Source organism: Chiroxiphia lanceolata, chromosome 10 (genome assembly GCF_009829145.1).
Source record: "Chiroxiphia lanceolata isolate bChiLan1 chromosome 10, bChiLan1.pri, whole genome shotgun sequence".
Lineage (NCBI taxonomy): Eukaryota > Metazoa > Chordata > Aves > Passeriformes > Pipridae > Chiroxiphia > Chiroxiphia lanceolata.
In genome coordinates this window covers 16552035-16568885 of record NC_045646.1, presented here as the reverse complement: position 1 = coordinate 16568885, position 16851 = coordinate 16552035, and the positions used below count along the sequence as shown (strand labels likewise).

Here is a 16851-nt window from a genome sequence, read left to right as displayed (position 1 = left end):
TTCCTCTCCAAACATGTTCATTACTAGAATGTAGGAATCTCTTTCCTCTTGAAACAGATTCAAAATTATAGTTCCTGTTTCCTACTATTTAAAAAGTGTAAAGCCTAAAATTTAAATGGTATAAACTTACAGGCCAGCAACCAAACTCAAATACAATAAATTATCATCTAGGCTTATCAAATTTATGACAGGCTACAAATGATTTAACTTCTGATTTGTTATTACTGTTAAATTGATAGCTAAGAATATAACTCAGAGAATCTGGTTAAAAAATTTAGTGATCTGTAAAACTCACCAGGCAGCTGTAATAAGCCACTTAATCCGTTCAAATGAATCCTTTGTTAATGCCATTCACGCTGATTGAGGATCTGTATATGCAGCACTTTTTTTTTTGTCTTTAAATGGCAGGTCTTCTCTTTCCTTCTGTTTGTCGATGGTCTATAAACACTGTTCCATCCCGGTGTTGTTTTCCACTCTGAACCTGTTTATATTAAAATATACATCCAAAGTACAAACATGAATTATTACTGGATAACCTAAAATAAGCCTTAATCATTTATATATGTCACACTGCACATCTCTGTGTTGGCATTACGTTATGTTATTCCTATTCAGGATGCATTTTATTTTACCAGCAATCCAATTATTTCAAGGGGACTATATATAAAATTACAGATCAACATAAAAAAGGGTACAAGATTTCAGCCTACAGAAGAGATAGTCTTCATTCAGTATTTAAAATAATGAACGAAGAGCATCTTACATCATTATTTCTTAAAAAGCTGCCATAGCCACCATTTTAGTTAAAGGCATTAAAACAAAAGATGTAACACCCATCTACAGTAAAAAACCTAATGAACTTTAAAAAAGAAATCAAGAAATATTTGCTCTAGTTTCAAGACCAGATTTAGCAGCAGTATCATTTGCAAACTGGGCTGGACCACTCTGTGTGAGCATCTGAGCAAGGTAGGACTACTCTGAATGCAAAATAAGCTATGTGCATTAACAGCTCAAGAGTTCTACCCATATGCATGGATAGATGACAATCATTGGAAACATTACCTAGAGGTTTTTAAGCTTTATTTTTAGAACATTTTTTCCACAGCTTTTGCCAGGAAGCTGGAAGCCCTATGTGCAGGACTGACCAGTGGCCTCTACAGTCCCCCAGCGTCAAATTTTGCATACATAAATTAACTACACAGTGCACCTGTGACCTATGGTTTAGGTCAACAGCATATATGCTGTTTTAGGTGCAAACATGCTGCTCCAAGCTTTTTGTAAGCTCAGGCTTCACAAATCCAGAGAAATGGCCGGCTCGTGCAAATCTTTATATCCCCCAATAAACAAAAAGCCGTAATCCTTTGTAATAAGGCACATCTGGCAAATGATTCACACTGGCCATTTCAAACTGAGGGTTTAAGAGGCTGGGCTTCTCCTATGTTAGCACAGGCTGTTACAGGCTTCTATTTTCAGTGCTCTAGACTTTCAAATATAGGGAGGGTGATTTTGAGGAGACAGCACTGACTGGAGTGAGTGGACAGGGGTTTGCTTCCTTTGGAGAAGTCTCCTGAGGGAGCAAAGACAATCAGTTCCTGAGAAAGGAGCAAGGATGTGAACTGCAGCAAACTGGCTGCTCTCTGATAGCTGTTCAACCAGTTGCTGTGTTTGCTTTGTTAAACAAATGAGTGTACAGGTCCTGAAACATCACTGTTTTGCTTTCCACTATTTGGATAGTGTGGCATCTTTCTAACCAGAACTAATCTCTAAATAATATTGACTCCTATGTGTATGGACAGTACATCCAAATCCACAGTATGAAGAAGAGACTTGCAAGCTACTATGCACTCAGTGATGAATAAATAGCCTAAAGGCAGCCAACCCATGCTGCAAGATCATACCCTACACGTATTGTACAGTACTCCATTCATCTGCCAAATTCTTAGTCTCTTTCTGTGCCCCAGTTCCCCATCTGTAAGAAAAGGAAAAAATAACAACATCCCTAATAATAAAATAATACTCCAATAGCATTCCTACCTCACTGATTTTTTACATTAATCATACAAAGAATATAAGCAAAATTGTGAAGCAATATAATACTGCAGGGATAGATTGCCTCAAATGGAAAATCCAAACCAGTCATAAAGTGTTAGACTTTGCAGAAATGTGTTCCTGTTGCCCACTATCCATCCCATTTCTTAATTACCCAAACAGCTTCTGAAAATTAAGAAGAAAATTATATTTGGTATGTTTGCTTTGTGTTAGCAGTGAACTTCATTTTCAAATTAAAATCCATTTTGATCCAACCCACTGACAGTTTGAAATAATACTTAACGCATGAGTGGAAAACTTGCACTTCTCTGCTTGCTGTTTTGTCATGGCCATCTAAACCCCATCATTTGCCAAACAAGTTGAAGTTTCAGTGGCTAATGCAATGATATAAGGACTACAAGTGTTATTTAGATTGATGGGTCAAATGGATCTCATGTTTTATATTTTGAAACAATTAAAACAGTTACCTCAATAGAATACTAACCTAATTCAAAAGAAGTAAAATACCCCCTGGGTAACACACTCAATACCTCCAAAGGAATAGGCTTTTTATAAGCATCACCAAACCTCAGCTCATAAAATTCTCAAAAGATAGAGGGGGAAAAACTGGTACTATAACATAACCTAGATATTTCTTCCAGACAAGAAACAAGAAGCAAGACAATTTATTCTTAGGGAGTCTCATAAAATAAGACTATGGGACATGAGGCATGGTTTGAGGCAGACACACAGCTACAGTTATTGATACAAAAAATTGGAGTAGTCCTAACTGTATTCTCCTGACATCCAAAGAAAACCCACATCACATGTAACAAGACCGCTGAAATTGCACGGTCAAGGATTCAGAAGTCAGGAAACAAAAACTGGGGTTGCCTGCTCAGTTTTAATGTGGTTCCTTTGTGCATGTGATTAGGATAGTAATTTAAGTACATGAACATATATGCTATTTTCCATAGGACTTCTGCCTCATTCATGATGGATATATTCCATACTCTTTGCATCCTTCTCATTAAGCCCTATTTTTTCATTTACAGTGCCCTGTAAAACTTTGCATTTCATACTGAAGTCATAGAACTGTATGTAATGTTTCCCACAAAAATATTCCTTATACTTTACCATAGAAACTGACAAAACAAAAGCAAGCTATAATAATTAAATATCAATTACTGTGGAAGAAGCCAAACTTCAATGATCTGCAGCTTTCAATTGCTGTGTAGTACTAATGTTGACCTCCGCTATTCACATACTGGTGGTTTTGTTGGTTTTTTTGTAAAGTACCTCTACAGGCAGCTGCAGGGGTACATTTTGGCCCAGCTGATATTAAGGCTGCCTGGACAGCTGTTTTGACTGTCTGTCTGAGTTTGTAGCTCTCTGAAGATATTGTGGACAACAGCATCAGCAACACTGTGTGCATCAAGGTTTCATAGACTTACTTTGGGTGGATGCTGTCAATTATGGTAACAATGAGAAGGGAGAGAACATCAGTAGCTGAATCCTTACCTTTTTATACAGCTCAGGGTTACTTTGAAGGCATGTGTCCTGTCCTAGAAATTCACACAGAGGCATGTATGCTTTTTGTGACAATCTCATAATGCAATATTTCTTGCTGTTTTCTTAGCTATAACACATACCACTTTGCTCTTAACTACCACATTGCCACATTGCTCAGCAGCCAGTGCTCAAGGTCAGTGAACAGGTGGTTCTGGGACTGAAGAGGATTCTTTTTAAATGTTTTCCCTTGTTAGTACTTTCCCATGTTTGCTTTGAGCTTGCTTCTTTTTTTTTTTTTTTTTTTTTTGAAATTTCCAGAGTTTTCATCTTTTGAAAATTGGCTCAGCATCCATTAGGGAAGTATTTCATTCCTCAGTATTCTCTGTGAGTTCATTTTGCCCCTAACAGTGCTCTACCTGCTTTCTTCTGTTTCTTCCAATAATTGTTTGTCCTAGTATTCAGGAGCTCTCCTTTTGAGCACTACCTGCTTTACTCAGTGGCAGTCGTGCTGTTCATTCTGCATCAAAATTGGTATCATTTCTGAGGACTGACCACTCTTTTTCACTGCAGTCACTGATAACCTCATTGTCTCCACAGAACCTTGCACCTTTGGTTTTGCTTTGTACAAATGGCTGCAGCTACATTCTCTCTAACACCACTTTTCTAATGTTAAATTCCAGTGGTAGATTAGGTGCATATAATTTGTAAGTGCTTATGGCTTATAAAACAACTGTAGACACCATTTTTTACTTTAATACAGTATTGTTGTGTAAAAAATGTAGCACTGTTAGAGTCAACAGGTTTAGATATCTGACAAACAAAATGTGTCATTTTGTGGTTTTATCACAAAGATACTATTTCCTCCAAATGGTCACCATCAATCTGGCTTGAAAACAGAGGATTTTTTTTCTCCTTTCCCTCTATACCTTGCTGCCTATACCAGCTTGCTGTCACCGATGCTGGATATTTCTGAGCCAAGTTGTTAGCATGGTTCTATGTACAAAATCTTTGATACCTAACATCTTCCAAAGATGTGTTCTCACTGGTAGTACCAAACTTCTGGGAAAAGTAACCTTGCTAACTAGCTTTCACAGTAGATTTCATAGGAGGCTGACAATACTGTCTACTGAAAGGAGATCCAGCTCCACTCCAGTGCCCGTAAGAGAAGCTGTTTAAAAAGCCCTTAATGCTCTTTTGCTTTCATGAAAGCCCTTAGATTTGTATTTCATGAGTAGTCCTAGATTTCTATACACATATTATATTGTTGTTTTTTCTGTATCACTTCTAGTGCTTAATGAAATCTGTAACATGGGATTTCCTCAAACAGCATCCATGAACGCTACAGACAAGGTAAGGTTGCTGCGGCCGGAACTGCCAACGTAAGTGTTTCACCACATTAGAACAGCACTTTATTTGCCGAGATGTATCTTATGTCAACAGCATAAATGTGATAAACTTCACACATTGCCAACACATTACGATCACAATTCCATTCACAAAAGCTTTATATCATGCTAAACGACGGAAAGCCTAGAGAGAAATACTTCTCGCTGATTCCATTTATGCAGTGGGGCAGCATTTTGTCACCTTCTGGGACTTCTTGATCTCCGCTGCCTCATTAAGAAAACGCCTGAGGGAAAGCGTAGGCGAAAGGAAAACACTCCCGTCCCATCCCGTCCCGGAGCGCCCGGCAGCGGGATGGCGCTGCGGGCCGGCTGCCGCCGGCCTTTCCCGGCACCGCCTCGCTCCCCCGCTTTCTCCGAGCCCTTCTCCCGCCGAGGCTTCACAGCGGACACCCGCTCCGGGCGAGCCGTGCCCGTGCTCGTGCTGTGCCCGGGGCTGGCCCTGGCGGGTCTCCGGCCCCATCCCCGCTCCCGCCGCGCAGCCCCGCGCCCGCCACCTGCGCCGTCCCGGCGGAGACGGAGCCAGCCCGAACCCGGGACACCTCCAGCTGTCCTGGACACTCCAGCTGTGCCGGCCGGAGCTGCCGCCTCAGCCGCTGCCCAGCCCCGTCCCCGGGAGCGCCAGGTGCCGGCGCCCGGCGCTGCCCGCCCGCCGCGCTCACCTGAGCTCCCAGGCGGGACAGCCCCCGACACCTCGCTCACTCCATGCCCGCTGAGGACGGACGGACGGACAGACGGCGGCTGCCGACGGTGCCCGAGGCAGGAGGCGCCGGGGGGGAAGAGCAGAGGGGAGGAGGGGGTAGCCCCGCCCTGTCCGGCCCCGGCCCCTGTCCCCACCCCACCCCGGGCGCTGCGAGCGCCGAGGCGGGTGCGGAGCAGGAGCCCCCAGGCCAAAACCCGCGGGAGGGCGGGCGGGGGGCAGAGTCGGAGCGCCCCGGGACGCCGCGCGGGCAGCGCCGAGGCGGGGATGGGCCGGCGGGGGCTGCCCGGGCCGCCTGGCGCCGGTGCTGCTGCTCGCCCTGCTCTGGCCGGGCCGCGCCGCGGCGGAGGTGATGAGCGCCGGGACGGGACGGGACGGACGGCGGAGCGGGGGTCACCCGGGGCAGAGTGGGGTCGACCGCGGGCCCCGCTGCCGGGGAAGGAAAGGGGAATGTGTCCGTTTAAAATGATGCGCGGCCCCCGCGCCAGGTACGCGCGGCCGGGCAGGGGCGAGGGAGGAGAGGTGAGAGGGGGGAGGGTTGGTGCCTCTCGCCGGCTGCGGGCACCGCTACCTGCGCTCTCCGCCGCGGCGGGGATGGGGAAGGCGGGGAGGCCCCGCACAGGGCACCGCGTCCCCGCGGGTCTCAGGTGCGCAGAGCCTCCCGCCCCTTCCCTCCGAGGGGCTCCGGCAGGAGATGGGGGCACAGCCCGAGCCGCGAGGCCGGTCCTGCGGCACGGAGTGATCGGACGGTGAGGACGGAGCGGGGGTCGGGTGTGGATGCTCTCCCGAGGTAAACAATCCCGGAGCAGCGCTGACTGTCTGCACCACCTGTGCCACCCTCATGACAAACTCATTTTACAGTATTGTCTTCAGGTTTAACGATGAGTGTGCATCACTGTTCGGTTCAATAAATTCTCCTAGATAGTGCCTGTAGTCTTTGCTGTTCCTCTCTCCTGTGTCTGGTTATAAGATTTAGATTGTACATTCCCAGCTGGGAGAAGAGCAGTCAGCTGTGAGGGTACATGGGCCAGTGTGGCTTTCAATATTCTGGCAATTACCAAAAAGAAAACTACCAGTTTTAGTAAATTCTGAGAGACATCAAACACACAAAACTGCCAGGTTTAGTAAATATCAAGTTCTCTTTCTCCCATAATAGTCAACAGTGTTAATTTTTCCTTGCATGTGTAAAGCTCCAACACAGTATACAAAAAATCCTTTACTGTCTATCAAAACATTTTGAGCTTCACCTTTATAAGGAAAAAATGTGATCTATCTTGTTGTTGCTAAAAACAGACCCACATTCTGCTGTAAATTATCGGGAGCAGACTGATTAGTAATAACATTTCTTCTAAACTAATGCAGCTCTTTCACTCACCCAGTCTGGTAAAGTGTCTGGAACAGCATAAGCACCTCACCCGATTGTTTCTCTTTTTTTTTTTAATGGCACTCTAACTTGCAGTGAAGTTTAGTCATTTACCAAAGATACAGTTGTTGTATTGTAATGGAATTAAAATACCTCTTAGTTCTTATGTAGAATAGAGGAACCAAATCTAATTGCAAAGTGCATGTTTTCTGCAGAGTTATTTCAGGTTCTGCCTACATCAGATGCCTAGTGTAAAGCAAGCTGTGGAAGAGTAATAAAACTCAGACCTGCCCCTCTCTTCTACCCAGTTTTCTGGGTTTTATTCCATTCTTCTCTTCCTCTGCTGGTGCCTCCCATCTGTTGCTCTTGTTGCTCTGAAGAGCTGGACATCCTCATATGTGCTTCTGGATGGCAGTCAGAGAGGGCAGGCTGTGTTCCAGGAGTGCCTTCCCCCCCCCCACAACACACTCACACTTTTTCTAAGCCTCTCTTCTGGCTGTGTTAATCTTGTCATCCTGTTTTTATCTACAAATGAAGAGCAAAAGAGGTGTATTGACAAGTAAGACCCCATATATGGCCCAGTAAAGCATTTCAACTCATTTTTAGCAACCTCAGAGTGGTCCTGGAATATTTGCCTGTCTCACCAACTCATGTACCACAGTTCTTTAACAATCTTTCTGCTTAAGGTGAATCATAGAGCTCTGAAATACCAGTTTTCTGGAGCATTCTTGTTACAGGATCCTCATTTACACTTAGGTCTTAAAGACAGGATTTGGAATGGTAGGAAGTGTCTTCTACAGAAATCTTGCTGTTAAGCAAAGATTGAACATGTATTGATTCAGTGATGCTCTGAAAATTCAGCAGATCTCAAATGTTTGAGCTTAGTTTAAACTAGGCTTGCAATTTAAGATTCAGATGTCATAATTTCTCTTCTTTTATGAAAATGCTGATCTTTTCAGAAGAGGAAGTCTAATCTAACAAAATGTTCTAGATGATGAAGAAAATGAGGACTCGTTAAAAAGCAGTTTTATCTAAACTAATTAAATATTAGTGGCTAATGTAATTGACATGAAATGATTGATGAATAAATCATTGCATCTTAGTTAAACTGTTCATTGCAAAGAAATAAGTATTGTTATGTTTTAAATTCATACTACACTTTCATATGAAAATAAATTGATGTTGACCAGCAAGCAATACTTTTGCTGTTTGCATCAATTAAAAATGTTGCAACCATAGAAAATTTTAAGTGTAGCTTATTCCTGAAGACGAGAAAGAAAATTGTGAATTTATGCCTGCTGCTGTTATACAGCAAATTTTGGTCCTCACAGCTCTTCACAGAGTCCAGACTTCCCTGCCCTGAGGAGCTGAACTTTCTGGCACCTGCTAGGGAGTATTATTATCTGCATTCTTGGCCACTGGCATACTCTAATCTTCTGAAAACTCAGCAGAAGTAGCATCTTCCCATGTCAAAGGCTTTTCAGCTCATTTGATGTATTCCTTCACTACAAATACTGGGTTTATAATTCTTCAGATTTTTCCACTGTCATTTAAATCAATGATAATAATAATTATAATCATCAGCATCAATATGTTTCACAGGGTACAAGATCTTTCTTACTCCTCATTTCTTTTTTTATTTTCAGAAAAAAAGTGGATTTGCTTTCGCATTGTTTCATTTGTTTAACAGCAGCTGGAATTGGTGCTGTTGATGCACATGTACAATTCAATTAATTCCCCTAAGTGTGTCCTGTCTTCTGGTACCATTCATGTACTTCTTATATATCTTGAAATTAACACTAATCAAAAATATTTCCTGAAATTACTGTTTTGAATGGCACTAATAAGAAAAATACCTCAGTCATGTTCATTAGTACTGAATCAATAGTGCTGCTTAGTGGCATCGATCTTTTTGTGATGGCATCATGTCAGTATTTTTTCAAAACAGGACAAAAGAGAGTTTCTACTTGAGTAAGATTCCTGCACTGCAAGTTAGCTGCACCTTATGTTACTACCACTTTTTAACTTGTGTTGTAATACTGTTGCAAATGTTTTGTTAGCCCACAGGATAAAATTAGGTGCTCCTTATTCTGTATTTGCCTCTGTAATTACACTTCGTATTTCCCATCATGCACTGCTGGAACAGGAGGGGAGATAACCAAAATAGGTGACTATAAGACTTGGAAAGATCTTTTTGCATTCCCTTTCTCATGCTATTGTCGGTGACTAGATGCAAGTGTTCGTATTTCACAATTAATTTTACTTCTTACAAATGTTAGAATTTGCATGCAAATATTTATAAACCAGTCTTCTTCCTTAAGCAATATTTTCTTTTTAATTATATGCAACCTATATTACTGTCACAAACAGATCTTAGTACCTTGCTCTGACAGAAAAAATAGTGTTCTAGCTCAGCCATGACCATGTCCAAGGCTGGTAAGAATGGGATGCAGGCTGAATTGCTTAGTTTAACTAGGAATCAAGGTGTTGGAGGGACCAAGTGTCCCAGTGAGAATGTTCCTTCTCCAAATGTCAGCCTTTGAAGTGCCCAGGTTCTTTGTTGCACAAGGCAGCTGAGAAGGGAAGATGTGCACCTGAATATACAAAAGGGAGTTCACTGAGCACGTTAGAAAAACAGGTCCTTTGTGAAGTGCTCTCTTTGATTGGTGAATGTGATCCCAGCTCTGAAGTCAAGGAGGCTGTTGCTCTGATAATTGGGCCCAACTTCTACTGGACTGTTCTGACCCTGATTGCCTCTGTAGTGAGCTGTAATTCAGCCATCATCTGGATGGAGGAGCAGCCCAATGTCAGAGCACTGGCAGAGCAAGGCTTTTCCTACTGGGCCAAAAGAGTCAGCATAAATTAGCAGTTACCCTAAAGTCTGTGCATCAAAATCAGTGGAGTTCTGCTGTCTTATACCACGTGGAGGCTTGCTCTGATGGCCAAGAAATGTGAAGTGTGCCTGTGTGTATGTTGTCTCATACAACTGAAGGAAGATGAACCTCTTAGGTGACCTTAGTAAACATCTGTGAAAACTGAACATTTTTCTAGCAAATGTACAAGGTACAAGGTAAATACACATTTGGACAAAACTCTATAATTCAAGTTATTTTTCTGGCTGAATAATTTCACTAAAATTGTTAGAGTAGGCAGGCAAACACTGGGTCTTTCTTCAGTATTTGCATTTTGTAGAGATATAACCATTTTATTTCATGATCTCTGCTAGCAGTCTCTTCTGCAATACCTAGAGCTGATCTGTCATAACATGTCTTTGAAACAGAATCCTTTGCTATTAAGTGCAACTAGGATGGGATGTCCGTCATCTGTTTACTGTCACATTCTCACCTGCTGCCTAACAGAGTAATACTAGAAGGCTCAGTATGTTGGCATGGATCACAGGAGCCTAGGAGGAAAGTGAAACACAAAAAGCCTTTTTTCTTAACTGTTTACAGCCCCAGTTTCTCACACTCAGACTGAAAAAGTTCCGTTTTGTCAACACCGAGTATATTTTTAGTTCCATTTGCATTATTTGTCTTAGCAAGTCTCACGGGTTTACAGGTTTTCCATTTTGCCTGGTTTAGTGAAGGCTCTTTAGCTGAGGCTTTACTCTGCGTCTTTTCCACGTGTCATTTTGGAGGAAGCTGCAAGAAAAAGTGACCTTTAGTTTTTTGTTGTTTGGGTTTTTTTTTTTATTCTGTGAAATCACAGAGCCTTTCAAATAAGGAGGAACCAAAGCATGTGCAATAAGCTTTTCTCTGAACAAGCTACTGTTGCTTTCATTTCTATTTGCACCACTTAACAGAAGATGCACACCAGGAATTTTATGAATATACAAATATACAGGCCTGAGGAGACAAAAATTATAGTGAATACTATTCCCACATTCAAAAGCTGGGAAGAAATACAAATTGTGTTATGCAATGCTAAGTATATTATGGTAGGTAAGCAAAAATTCACTAGTTAATGATGTGTATTCTTTGTTATAAATTGCTCTTTAAGATGACTGTAGAAAAGAAGAACACGGATGAATAAGCTGATTAAACACCCTTAAAGAGGTGTTTTGCTACACAAAACAAAATTCTGTGGCCTGAACTGCCTAGTCTTTTTTTTCTAGGGGAAAAGAAGAATATTTATTTCTGTTGTCCCCATGTCCTCTTCAAGGTCAGGAGAAGAAACCCACAGAGATGGGGTTTATGGGTCTGTCTATGGGCACTTTACCCATCTGAATATATCAGGAACAATTTGGTTCAGTTTCTGATAGTCCTCATCACAGTGACTTCCACCCTAGTTAGATTATTTCTAGGGTAAGATATTGGTCATTATAAACATATAAGTGTAAAAATATTCTGGGTTTTAGAAGAAGGAAAACTACCATTCTCTTTGTTTAAAGAGAGAGTAATTCTGTATCTTCTCTTTATAGACCAAAAGGAATTAAACCCCCAACAAAAACAAGAGATTCAAAAGCCTCAACTTACAGTTTTCCAAAACTGCACACAGTGTGCCAGCTCTACTTACATAGATACTGAGTAATTTTAGGCAACTTTTACAACATAGGCCTTAGCAGCCATCACTTCAGAGCTTGCAAATGATTTGAGTTTGTGAAAACTCAGCGTGTTTGTTTTTTCCTGAATTAAAATATTTTACCTGTTTTGTCCTAAGGCAATGATGATGACATAGGGGCAGAGTGAAGATTGCTAAGCCCTGCTGTTCTCACACTTCCTAACTGGTGACTGATAGTGAGTTAGAGACAAGGGAGAAGCTCAGTATAATTAATTGTAATGTAACTGCTTGAAGAAGAGTATTGTTGGCAACATGGAAGTTGTATGTGGGACATGCACCCGATGACAGAGTGGTGTGTGCTTTCATGAGAATGGTATGAACAGCTATGTTACAGTGATTTCTGGAAACATCTGCACAAATAGGCTTATTCACAGCAGAAGAATATATGCTGTGTAGTAAGTATATCTCAAGGAAAAAAAAGAGTATTGTAGGGTGTTTACCTATTTTTTTTTTTTTTTAATTCTGTTAGTGTTTTTCCCTCCCAAGGACATTAATTTATGCTATCAAGCATAGTCAAGAGACACCAGTTCTACAAAAATTTTGTTTCCCTCTGGTTTATACTGTTTAAATTAAGGCTTATGTTACTGCTTTTCTGTTGTGTTAAATATGGGTTGCTTATGAGAGTTTGGCTAGCACTACAAAATTGTTTAATACAAAGTTTCTTAACCAACAAGATTTTTCTTTAAAAGTAAGAAAAGGTTTATAAAGTGGTTTCAATCTCTGAAGTGAAAAAGGGGGTTTTATGCACATATTCCCTTGGCATAATAGAAAGTTGTTTAAATGTTCACGTACAGCAGCTTCTTCGGTTTCTCCCTATGTGTCATTATCTTAGGTTGGTTTGAAGTACCATGATAAATATATCTTTATATTCCATGAAAGAGCAAATCCTTTCCAAAAGAACTCATAACAGTTTAAAATTGTGGATACAAAGTAAGGAAATTCTTACCGAGTTCAGAAGGACACGTGTGTTAATATGGTGTGATCATGGGACTGTCTGTCAGTCTGTCAGTCAAATGCAAAATCTTGCTTCTGTGAAGTGTTATGTTTTTCCCTATGATCATAAATGTTTAGGACTCCTCTCCTGCACCTCACACTGAAAGCAGCACAAAGCCAGTAATACAGGACCCGTGTCACCAAGGGGACATCTTGATTCAGTAGTTATTCCCTGAGCAAGGTTCCCATTACAAGTGTTTAATGGAGCTTATTCAACAACTGCACTGCCTGTAGCATAACAGCTTTCTCCTACTGTGTCCTTTGAGACCCAGTCTCTCTGTGTTAGATATTATTGACCAAGTTGTTATTAGTTAGGTTAAAGGTGTATTCCTTTATAGTGGAAAGTCCAAATGAAATAATTTTCTTTGTGTGCTGGGTATTCAACTGGTGGGCAAAATGCTGTGAATTCTGGTAGCATACATGGCTGTTAACAGGAGTCTTCTAAGGTAGGAATGTCTGGCTGCCTTCCAGTTCACAAATCATTAAACAATGTTTCAGGCTTTAGGAACTGACATATTTTCCTTCATCTCATCATCTCCTATTTCTGCTCTATGTTGTCTATACTTATTGAAGGCTTAATAATTTGGTTTTGTTGTACTGGTCCAGCAATCACTATAAAAACACAAAGTCCTTCGTGGTCTTTGATAATTTTAATGAATTCATGTTTGATGCTTAGAATGCATGAAAAACTTTTAGTATACAGATTGTAATTGTGAGACTGGTATTTTGTTTTGATAGCAATATTTTGGAGTGAGGGGACCTCATTCTCCAGTACCTTGTACACTACATGGTGATTTGCAGTTGTGCAACATGAGGGATATACTGCCAGGGTCACATATCTGCCAACCATGTCTAGCTAGAATTACTGACTGTGCTGGTCTAGCTAAGTATCAGAACACAGGTGCATCAGAAAAAAAAAAAGAAGATTTTCCTCATGTAGCCTTTTTCACAGTGGGAATTTTTTTCCTATACAGCTCCGCTCTCAGAACTTCTGCTTGAGCAGGGAAAGATAAATTTTCAAACCATAACTGTGTCCAAGCTAGAAACTTTAGCTACCCACCATAGTGTCCTTCAGAAAGTGCAGCATTTAACACCTCTGTGCGCCGTCTACACAAGTCTGTAGTGTCAATAAATGTTTAAAGCAAACCTTTCCACTTACTGTAATCATAGTGTATTACACCCATTTTTATTAGCTGCAATAGAAAACGTAGTAGAGAACATGAGGGACATGGGCTTTGTAGTTTTAAGCACTGTATTAACATCAACTGTTTGAGCAGGATTGTTCTATGTGCTCCAAGTTTGTGATTTATAGATGCAGCTTGGGATGTGTAAAGTGATTGCTCTGCACGAGGCAGCTCAGGAAGAATTCAGAAATCTCGGTGTGTCAGCAGCCCTTGAAAATTCATAATCAAGACTCTTAAAGTGAGCTGGCTCACTGATACTAATTTTTAATAACTATTGGAACTAAGAGAAATTATGTAAAACTGGAAATTAGTTGATAATTTACTTCCACTTAGAAAGGACCACGGAGATGACCTGCATATCTGTAGGCTGTTCAGGATATTGTTAATGAGGAGAAAGATGGAAAAGAAAAAAAGTGGCGTCACAGAAAAATAGATATTGTCCAGTAAGTCTTGCTGCGTGTATTGATGGAGTTCTGATTTAGTCATTCTAGATGTTAGAAGATAAAGCCCTTATGGCAGGATAGGTGAGGTGCTAATAAGTATCCAGTTGAAATGAAAATCAGGCTTGCCTTTTAAAAATGAGCCTGCTCAGCAGTTAGAACAACCAGTGATGGAAGGCAACAGCTTCATCACCAACTGACAGAAGACACCTGGGCTATTTTTACTGTCCAGAGTAATTAATGGATATCACTTGCACTGCTTTTAATTCATTTTAGAATAACTCATGTGCCACAGTCCTCTTTCTTTTATGTAACCAGGATTTACTTGGGCATCAGTGGAGTTTGCCATGAAATTAAAGACCAATCAGGCCAAAAGTGTAAACTCAGCCTCAGTGCAGCCTCATACTGTATTTCTACAGAATACATTTAATTTCATCTCAGCTTTCATCTGAATGTCTTTATTAATTCTCTGTGTGTCTTGATCTGAAATAGCTTTAACAGTATGATGCTTGTTTCCTGCAACAGCACAGTTTGCTGCCTTCTGTCCTGGGTGCAGTATTTTTAATACAAATATGTAATTTTGAAATAATAGCGAGGTACTCTGATCCTCTCTGGATCTGGAGAACAAATAAATACTCTGACTGTTTGTCATCGTATAAGTCATTTCAAAAAAGAGATCAACAAACAAATACTGGCTCATCACCCTCACTGCTCATTTTGTCTACTCTCCATCTCCCTGCCTTTAAGCATTCCCAGGATGAGTGTGTTGCCCCACCACTGTGAGTGACAGGACTCAAAGCCTGTGCTCTTGACAGAGTAGAGGCCTATTATTGCTGGCTCTTTCCTTACATTAACACTTTGTCACATCCTTTGACATTTCAGGTTTGATAACATCCCTGAATACATTTTCTGGCATCCTTCATAGAACCAGTGCCACTGGCAAAGTTCTGGGGGACTGTGCAAGATTCTCTCTGAGGCTCCAGATTAAGTTGCCCGACTGCAGTGGTAGGAGTAGCAGTGCCATGCTGAACTTACAGTAAGCTTGTACAGGTGACAACATAGTCTGTATATGTATTTATTCCTTCTTTTTTTGTCATTTCTTTGAGGAATTCTGTGAAAGAGAGGACTGGGACACTTTTAAATAGGGGCCAGGAAGATGTTAGAGCCCCATAGAATCCAATCCATAGTGTAGGAAGGGCAATTCAGTGTTATAGATAAGGTTGCACCCACTGAACAAAACATTAACCACTGCAGTAAATGTTCTTCAACGTGTACAACTGTAATTATTCAAAAAGCACATAATACTACAACTATCACTGAAAACACTTTTGAGAAGAGCCCCTCTATAAATTACTCCAAGGAAGTGCTGTGGTTTTTAAATTTCAGTTCATTGGTGAATTAATTTGATTTGGTATTCATACAATGATCTAGCTTTATCCTTTTGCATAGGTTTTAGGTCAAAAATCTAGTGCCATCTACCATATTTAATAATTCATTATTATTATTATGAAAATCACAAAACAAAAAACCTGTGGCTTTGGTAATACATACTTACGTAGATGTTACTGTGAGAGTTTTGAAGAAACCATTAATAACTAATATTCAATTACTTCTTTTATAACCTGGCAACATCCTATCGTTTGGTTATGATCCTTTGTTAAAGGAGCTTCAGGCATCTTGCAAGGATGTGGAACCATCCAGAAGTATAAATGAGCAATGATTTTTTGGTTCAAAGCTCCTTTACAGAAGGCATAATCTAATCTTACGCAAAAAATCATATGCCAAAACATTTAGTATTATCCAGCTAACTGACTGTGTAATGTAAAATCATCTTTGGTCTTTTCAGTTTAGTTTAAAGTGATATGTGTACACAAAAAGACCTAAATAGATCTGAAAGCTTACTAATGGCAAATTAAAGACATTCTAAGCATTCTGACTTCTTGAAGAGCAAATGCTCTCTTTCTTTATATAGTTTATTAACCTTGATTACTTGTGTAGCACCATAAGTTTCTACATGTTCATGCATTTAATTTCACACTGGATTGTCTTTGATTAAAAGATAAAAGAAAAAGGTTTCTTCTGTATCTGTACACCTCAGGTCTTCTGCAGATTGTACCTCTTACAGAAGAGTAACTTCATTTTGTGGTTCCTCTACATGTGGAAAACTGTGCTTTGCATACAAATACTGTAAAGAATCTTCTTTTGGCTTTGCTCTCACAGGCAGAAATAAGGTGCAACTCCACGAAAGTCCATAGAATTATGATGGTAAATGGGTATTTCTCAGGAAAGCTCTCTATGGTCAGCCAGGTCCCAGTTACACTGAAGAAGTTCTGAGAATTTAGAATACTGTAAGCAATTTTTTCCTCAGCAAACAGCACCTTTCCTGAACTCAGACATGTGTCTACTGAATCTGTGAGCTAAATCAGCACCTGAGATTGCTGGGTAATTGGGTCTCATAGGGCTTGTAGTTAATTGACAATTGTCATATGCAAGCCCTGAAAAGGTGGTAGTTTGAGTCACTCACCAGCCCTGGACAGCAGTGGAATGCAGTACCTTCCATTTAAGGCTAATTTTATTGTGCACTGTGTATTTCCTTGAGCAGCTACCCTTTTTATACTGCTTAGCAGACCTGTACCAATATTCTGTGTCACCTATTTTGAAGAAAGTG

At 40.7% G+C, this 16851-nt stretch overlaps 2 protein-coding genes across 2 annotated transcripts in view; one reads left to right on the top strand and one right to left on the bottom strand.

Moving 5' to 3' along the window:
* LOC116791883 (collagen alpha-4(IV) chain-like) overlaps positions 1-5765 on the bottom strand; it is a 69166-nt gene extending 63401 nt beyond the window's left edge. Inside the window, 2 exon segments of the mRNA XM_032698319.1 lie at positions 296-481; positions 5606-5765. Of these exon segments, the coding sequence (XP_032554210.1) occupies positions 296-351 (56 nt within the window). The 5' untranslated portion in view covers positions 352-481; positions 5606-5765.
* COL4A3 (collagen type IV alpha 3 chain) overlaps positions 5239-16851 on the top strand; it is a 61413-nt gene continuing 49800 nt past the window's right edge. Inside the window, 2 exon segments of the mRNA XM_032698038.1 lie at positions 5239-5807; positions 5866-5992. Of these exon segments, the coding sequence (XP_032553929.1) occupies positions 5239-5807; positions 5866-5992 (696 nt within the window).